We start from the raw sequence: 8,375 nt of genomic DNA, 5'->3' as shown, positions 1-8,375 counted from the left end.
CAGCACTGGGGAGGAAAGGACTTCACACAAAATATCATCAAAGCAAAACAGCATTCAAAGTTTAATTGGGCTTAGGGTGTGATGTTGTACATGGCTCCTTATCCTTCTGTCCATAATGTACTTATTCATTTATCAAATAAATATTTGAGAATTCTTAAAGCAGGGGATGTCCCTGCTGCTAAAGAGTTCCAGATCAAGATAAATGCAAAATATTTTTTTCATTCCTCTTTTTCTCTCTCCCTCTCTCTCTCCCTGCCTCTTTCTTTCTCTTTTTTATTTGCTATTCCAAAATGTTGTGGTAGCTTTAAATATACTGGGGGTGGGGGATCCTCCTCCACTACATAGCACTACATGGCACCAACTTTGGCCATCTTTTCTTTCTTCCCAAGTTCTCATGTCATTAGTTTCCTATCAACTTTTAGTCCACCAGCCACCAGCTTTGATCCACAATTGTACTGATGTTAAAGTAATATCTTTTTTTTTCTTAAAATATCTCAAAGTGTATAGAATGTATCACTTGGTACCTTGGAGGAAAGTTTGGTGACTGGAAACTTGGGATAGGAATGGACACTAAGAAAAACCAATTTTATGGCCAAGATATTTTCTGCAGATCTAGTCAGCCATGGGCAAAGTCCCTTAGCTACTAACCATGATGTCTATTTATTATAATCTCTAATATTAGTACCAGTAGCCATATTAGATGTCTTATCTTCGAATACATGGTTTTCTGTGTTGGATTAGTCACTCATCTTTATTTAATATGCACCTGGCTGAATTTTGAATGAGCAGAATGCTCTATTCTAATCTCTAGATTGGTATTAGAGGTGCCTGTGGGGTGTAGTAAAAAAACAAAACAAAATGGCAGCCTTGATTGTGTGATCATAACACAAACATAAAGCAGACAGATCTCACTGTTGCTGCTGTCATTTTTATTCTTTGACCAATACCCTATAGACATCACTGTCTGATAAAAGACAGTTCAACTTTCTGATTTTAGGCTAGCATTTTTAATTCAGGCTGCAGTAAATCAGAGCAGAATCCTTTTTTCATAGCTTGCCCAGTGTTAAAAACATAAGGGTTTGTTTGTTTAATTGATTGATTTACCCTTTAAAAGCTGGGTTAGGAAAATGATATATTGGAAAAACCCTCTAAACAGTATGTAAAATATATATTTCCTTGATAATCAGGAAAGCAAAATCCTTATGTTGCTTCCCCACCCCTTTTTAAAAATTATCCACTAAATATTCATTGGCAGCACTTGAAGGGCTTGTGTTCATGCCTTTTTTTCCAGCGTCTTATCTACAGCTTATTAAAAGCTCCATCTGATGCATTTTGTGGGGGTGGTACTGTTAGATCAGAAGTGATAATGCAATCACTTTGGCTGAAAGGGAGGGGTAAAATTTGGGAAAGCAACAACTCTGGTGCACTTTAAACCCCTTGACTAGAGACGCCAAGAAGGAAATCAAATTTGTTGGCAAATTCTGAGTAGCCTCCTAGAGCAAAATGGAAACGGTGAATTATCAGTTCATTTTCAGGGTTTTCCCACAGCTTTCCAATGCTTGCATGGACCTGGAAGATAAACGCTAATTATTCTTTAAGAAATTATTTTGGAATAAGGGAAGACATAAGCAAAAGTTCCAGATTATCAAGGTATATTATTCACTTAAAGAAGACTTGGTCCTTAACTCATGAGAGAATTAAGGACATCAAAGGTTCCTGGCCTCTTCCTGGCTAGCAAATCAAGCATGAAGAGTTTGAATCACTATAAACTCCTGTTATGCAATGTAAGCCACAGTGACATTCAAGAAATAGCAGGATTTGTGAACTGAACAGTCCTTTCTTAAAACAATCCCCAACTGAATCCTTTTGGTCATTTATTGATTCAGCATAATTTACCTCACAGAATTGTTGTGAGGCCAATAAGAAGATTACTATGCAAAAAGTTTGAGCAAGCAAGTTATATGTGTGCCTCCATGTCTGTCCCGTCTTCTCCAGCCCCTCGTAAGACCGGGTCGTTTTCTGATCATGCAAAAAGCTCTTTGACTGATTAATTGGTTTATTTGTCTGTCTATATCTATATCCGTCTGTCTGCCTGTCTATCTCTACTTACCTACCTACCTACCTATTTATATTAGCCCATCTTGCTATTCAGAACGACTCTGATGGCAACTCCTACACAGCTGTTAAGATTCCAGAAAGTAGGTGCTATCAGAGGCGTTTCTCAGGTCAGAAGTCCTTCTTTTATAAGGTTTTGGGGAACACCCGAAGAGAATAAGGGTCTTCTGAGTTTAGATCTCCTGGGCATAATAATTATCATTTTGGAAATGAAACGAGGCTGAAGAGATAATGGCACTGCTGGAACCACTGTGAGGAAAGCTCGGCTTGAGTTCTAGGACAGGTTTAAAGCGAGGGGCAGGGGGACAAAGGCGGTTAAATTCTGCACTTTACGTTTCTCTTTCCCAACGCTGAGTTTTTATTTTTTTTAAAAAACGAATAAAATTTTGTCGAACTATGTTCAGCTTGGCCTAAGCAGGTTTTCTTCAACCTGCTCCCCCCTAGACATGCTATCTGCCTTAACTTAAAGGAAGACACGCGGAGAGAACCTCTCCCTCCGTTACTAAATCCGACCTTTGAATTAGATTAAGTCTAGATTAAGACGTTCGCTTGGATCTTTTTGGACGGTTTAAAAATGACTTTGATCCAAAAGCATCATTTGGAGGGTGACGGGCCACTCTTCCCCCAACGTGGATCCAGCCGCCAGAAAAGTTCTCTTCGCCTTTGAAGACGTGCGGGCCACGTGGATTTTACTCAGTCTCGAGACTGCACTGCGGTTACTCTGAAACCTCACCTCGCTACTTCGGTCTCGCCTGATTGATTGATTTGCAAAAGCGACAGTAGCGGCCTCTAGGCAGAGGCGCGGCTAGAACTGCGCTTTTAGTTCTGAGCATCCAGCGGGCAGTTCTTGGGAAACCAACGAAATCTTTTCAACACCCTGGCTTTTCTTTTTAAGCGACACACTTTCTCCCCAATCTCTGCACTTTGCAGACGAAAAGGTTTGAAGTGTTAGGAAGAAAGAAAAACAATAAAGCAGAACAAAACAGAGCAATTTTGTTTAAATTTTATGCCGTGATAGTTATTGTATTAATGTAGTGAAGGACGGAGAAGGTTGGGTGTGCTTTATGGCTGGAAGTATCCACTTCCAAAAAGACCTTCAGCACACCTCGCTCTCCGTCTTTAACGCAAAGCGCAGTGTTATTTATAAAACAAGGTAGAGCGAAGATACTTGAGAGAAAAAAAAGTTAGATGTCCTCGCCATTAGATAGCAAAGCTTTCACTGCCGGCAGTGGAATATCTTTTAACACACATCCCCGCTGTTATTTGGCTAACAGAGGGATCCTGGTCCAGTTTATTTTGGAGAAGAAGTCGCTGTCCTTCCGCTGTGGAAGGAAACAATCCAAACAGTATCTGAATGCTAACGCCACCTCGAGTTTGTAGATTATTCGGACACCTTTAGAAACGGTCGCATTTTCTCCCCGCCCAGTTCAGAAGCAAGAACGCGGCAGGATATCTTCGGTCCCTCTTGTTTTGCTTGTCGGCTAGCAAGGAGCAGTTGTCTTTTTGGGCAGTGGAAGGGAAGTTACAATAAACGCCGCATCTGTCGATAATTACCTGGGATCTCTGCCTTCAGAAGTCAGAAATGAAGCTAGACGGCACTCTAATCTTGATTTCTGACAGACCGCAAGGCGTAACCTCTCTTTCCTTCCTCCCCTCCAACCATTAACTCCCCCCTCTCCGCTCATGAAACCAGTCATCCTCTGATCCAGCGTCCAAGAACTGCGTGAAATCAACGTTTTGGGCAGATTGCCCGAAGTAGGCGCTGGGGCTTTTAGGGAAGCGAGCAGGGCTGAAGGGCCATCCTTGGAAAGTGCATCTCTGGTCCTCTAAATGACTAACCGGACGCCGTGACCGAGGCGTCGGAATCTAATCCCCAAAGTCGCGCCTGGGGAGATCTAGTGAGACTCCAACATCAACTCGATTCAGCATGCATTTGAACAGGCTCCCTGGAATGTAATATGGCCCCGAATTAGTTCACATTCTGGACGTAAAATTACCGTCCCATTTGATATTCTTGGAATCCACTCCTGACAGAAGCGGAATCCTTCTCCTCAAACCCAGTTCACACTCTACTTGTAATTAGGGGCCATTAGTGAAATGGGGTTTCATTAAACCATTCTTGCTGGGTTGTCTGGAATATACAAATGCAAATGCTCCTTATTTGGAAACAAAGCATACAACTACCACTTGATTTCGATGCGGAAAACTGCACTTATTTAGGATCGCAGTTTAACTTTGCCTAAGACTTGAAATCTTGGTGGTGGACATAATTGGCTCAATAGTAGTGGGGCTCCTGCCTGAAAATGGACCTCAGACCCAAGGGCTAGATACTATCTTCTTCCGCACTTGGAGGCCAGTGAAGGCAACCAATTCCGACGACCCTAAATCGACCCTCATCGCGCATTCAGATAGGAATGACTCGGAAGTAAATCTTGTGACATAAATCGGCCCTCCTTCCAAGCAGACGACGATAGCATGAAAAGCAATGCCTCTTGATTAGACGGAGCTGAGAAGGATTTTAAGGAAGTATTTAAGCGGACCGCCTCGGAAGGAAAAAGTTTGAGTATCTCAGGAAAGGATAACCGGAGGAATCGGGGTGCTTATAACCCGTTTCTCCTAAACCCTTCAAAGGCTGGTATGTTTGGGAGGGGGAAGGGAAGGCAGAAGAGTAACAGCCTCTGAGAGCAGCCGGCGCCTTGGGGAAGGGGCTTCCTCCGTTCTCTGGCTAACGGTCTGGGAAAGGCAGTGGAGAGGAGGGAGGGGGAAGCGGAAACTTTCGCCTCAGCCTCTACAAAGTCCCTCCTTCTCCACGTCAAGCCAATGACACCGCTGCCCCCAAACTTTCCGCCAGCAGGAGCTATAAGAGCCTCCCAGGCTGCAACTTTCGCCCAACTCCCAGCCAGCTCCGAGGAGCCCTCGGGAGGGGAGCTGACAGCGCCAGAGATTCTCCCTCCTCCGCCGCTTTTCTTTTCGGCTTCCGATGGCTTCTACTCTCCCATCCAATTGAACGTTGCTGCCGCCTTCATCTGGACTCTCGCAGGCCAAGGATCTACCCGCGGGGAGCTGGCTGGGTAAGCATCGCCCGGCCCCCCTCGCCCCTTCCAAAGGGCTGTTCGGTGTGCCGCAGGTTGGCCCCAGAGATGATGCAGCAGCAGCAGGACGAGTCCAACTCTCCAGTCTCGCCCGCCGACGACAGCTTGAGCAACAGCGAAGAGGAGCCCGATCGCCAGCAGCAGCAGCAGCAACAGCAGCCGCAGCCGCAGCAGCCGCAGCTTCAAGGCGCCGGCAAACGAGGAGGACGGAAGAGGCGCTCGAGCCGTAGGGCGGCCTCAGGAGTCAGCGGAGGAGGCCCCGGAGGGGGCGGCGGAGTGACCGGCGGGGGGCTCGGCTCGGCAGAGGAGCCCTGTAGTCCGGCGCAAGGCAAAAGAGGCAAGAAGTCGGGAGGAGGCGGCAGCAGCAGCGGAGGCGGCAGCCCTCAGTCTTACGAGGAGCTTCAAACGCAGCGGGTGATGGCCAACGTCCGCGAGCGCCAGCGCACGCAGTCGCTGAACGAAGCCTTCGCGGCTCTGCGCAAGATCATCCCGACGCTGCCGTCGGACAAGCTGAGCAAGATCCAGACCCTCAAGCTGGCCGCTCGCTACATCGACTTCCTCTACCAGGTTCTGCAGAGTGACGAGCTCGACTCCAAGATGGCCAGCTGCAGCTATGTGGCCCACGAGCGCCTCAGCTACGCCTTCTCCGTTTGGCGCATGGAAGGCGCCTGGTCCATGTCCGCTTCCCATTAGCGTCCTGTTCAGCCTGGCCCGGAGACTTTAGGTAAGAGCGCAGGATTCGGTGGAGCGGGGCCGGGCTAAGGAAGTGAGGGGCCCTCGCGAGGAGGTCGCCTAAGGACCTCCAAGGGACTGGCTGTACGGGCGGGGGTGCCGAATAAGCGCTCCCCAGGGATATCCTGCCTGAAATCTCCGGAATTCAAAGATCTTTGAAAACACAATTGACTACTCCTACAAGGAATCTAGTCAGGCTTCAGAGGCCAGGTTTTCAAGGACTTTTCTCCCCTCACCAGGGTCCTCGACCTTAGAGTCCCTTGATGATTTGCAGACCAGCAGAAATGGAGGGGGGTGAGGGGTTTTTTCTCAGAAAGATAGAGAGGCTGCGAGGAATCCTCTGCAACTTTAGAGGGGGTTGAATTCGTTATCTCAATCCTCTTCTGGATGTCCCTCTGGGTACCAACATAGCCTTCCCCTTCTCTTGAGCTATGCCACCACAAGGTGGGGGTAGCTGAGTGAGGAGTAAAAGGAGTCGAACATCTTATCAACCACTTTAGCCACCCTGTTGTCTTTGGCATGAACATTAAGGACCAGGGTAGCTAATCCTTGAGCAATCTTGATTCCACAGGTGTTTTCAGAGAGATTTTCCCAGCTCAAGCACTCATCTTGCTCTCAAGACCTGACCCAACTTTACTCACTCCACTTCTTTCATCCATATTCCAAAATTGTTCTTGATTTTTGACAGAAGACTTTAGGCCATCCCTTGGCCTTATTAGAAAAATCCTATAGAAATTTAGGCAAGGGAACGAAGCTTTCTTTAAAATTCAGCTGTTAGGTTTTTCTCTCCAAAGCACAACCTCTCCCTGTTCTGCATCCTTTGCCTTCAGGGGTGTTTTCATTTTTATCTATTTTATTTCCACTTATTATATTTCAATATTTCCCCTTGGAAGGAGCATATACTTGAAGAAAAATTAGCTTTTCTTGCATTTTTTTTCTCTCTCTCTCCAGAACACTTACACATATCCAGGCTCATCTTCTTGTGCACCTTCTTGCTTTATGCAAAGTGAAGTCCACCAATATCTGTAAATGAGCAACATAGAAGAATCTTTTTCCAAGATTCTCCTGGGAGCACTCTGACCTTAGGAATGTTTATAGTCCTGCTAGCACCTCTTGGATTTTCCACACACATTCCCAATTGCAGGAAGGGATGGTGGGTGTAATGGTGGCTGTGCTTAATTGCATGTTTCTTCTTCTTCTTCTTCTTCTTCTTCTTCTTCTTCTTCTTCTTCTTCTTCTTCTTCTTCTTCTTCTTCTTCTTCTTCTTCTTCTTCTTCTTCTTCTTCTTCTTCTTCTTCTTCTTCTTCTTCTTCTTCTTCTTCTCCTCCCTCTTCTCCCTCTTTCACTCTCATTAAAAAAATTAGAAAAAACAAAATGGATTCAACTTACCAAAATTTGGGTGGAGGTTGCAGATCCTAAGCTAAAAGTCTTGTTTGCTAGACTTTCTTGGCTAACTATTTCCAGTAAAGCCAGTTATATTACAAAAGGTCTACTAGTTATTCTGAGAATGGTAATACAGGGAGTGCTTGGGTAGAAATTTCATTTGGTGTCACAAAACGTAAAACAAAATATTTTGAAAGCAAATATGCCAGAATTACTGTCCCTGGTTTGCCCCAGATTATAGCTGATAAAAGCCCAAAATTTTTATAGAAATGCAACCAAGATCCTATGCAGACCTATGATGTAAATAGCCCTGTGTTAGAGTATCTCCACTTGTAATATTTGCTGATCTTGCCCTAGAAATGTGCATTGATGATGCTAATAGCCTGAAGCCTAATGTGTTTTTTAAACTTTAGCTCTTCTAACATTTTTTTTCATACTTTTCTACTAGAAAATTCATCAGGATAAAGTGTACATGGGATCATATAGTTAAATCTGTTAATACAGAATCAAAGGATTTTTAAAATAGTAATGGAAACTGGAGCCTCATTTTTAGAGCCAAGTTATTTTACCTATGGAGAGCTTTATTTACTTGCACGAAAGTGGCAGGATACCCAAATAAAGCTATGAATCTTCTTTCAAAAATGAATTGTTTTGTTTTGGCCAGGCATTGCAAACACACATTATTTTCCTTCAGGAAGAACTAGAGATTAAGTCCTATTACATATTCCAGAGTAAATGCATCTAGAATTACCTGGCAACAATACATTTATTCTGAGGCAAGTCACATTATTTTGTTGGAACTGACTTGTACCACTGTGAGTAGAATACATGGTCCTTATCCTACTGAATACAACAGGTCTTACTCCCAGGTAAGATGGAGCCTGTACTGCAGTTTAGCACTGCTGAGTTGAGGGAGCGGGGAGGGCAACTGGTTAAATTGTTTTTTACATCAAATGTATTGGTGTAAAAAAAAAAAATGAGCACATGGAAATACCACCTCAAAGATTAAAGGTCCTCCAGAAAGTTGGATTGGAGACCAAGAAGAAGCTTCAA

General features: G+C 44.7%; 1 protein-coding gene across 2 annotated transcripts in view; it reads left to right on the top strand.

Annotated features, from left to right (window-relative positions):
• Positions 1 to 4,952: 4,952 nt before the first annotated feature.
• Positions 4,953 to 8,375, top strand: part of TWIST1 (twist family bHLH transcription factor 1) — a 100,747-nt gene continuing 97,324 nt past the window's right edge. The window contains exon 1 of one of the 2 annotated variants that reach the window (XR_015740272.1): positions 4,953 to 5,931. Coding sequence is in view for 1 of the 2 variants with exons in the window: in XM_026706225.2 (XP_026562010.1) it covers positions 5,256 to 5,900 (645 nt within the window). In the remaining variant the exon portion in view is untranslated. The remainder of the gene's footprint in view (positions 5,932 to 8,375) is intronic. The other variant, XM_026706225.2, reaches the window with a different exon arrangement.

This window comes from Pseudonaja textilis, chromosome Z (genome assembly GCF_049901715.1).
Source record: "Pseudonaja textilis isolate UNSWEBS1 chromosome Z, rPseTex1.2, whole genome shotgun sequence".
In the NCBI taxonomy this organism is placed as follows: Eukaryota; Metazoa; Chordata; class Lepidosauria; order Squamata; family Elapidae; genus Pseudonaja; species Pseudonaja textilis.
The sequence above is the reverse complement of the archived record's forward strand: the minus strand, read 5'-3'. Positions and strand labels throughout refer to the sequence as shown.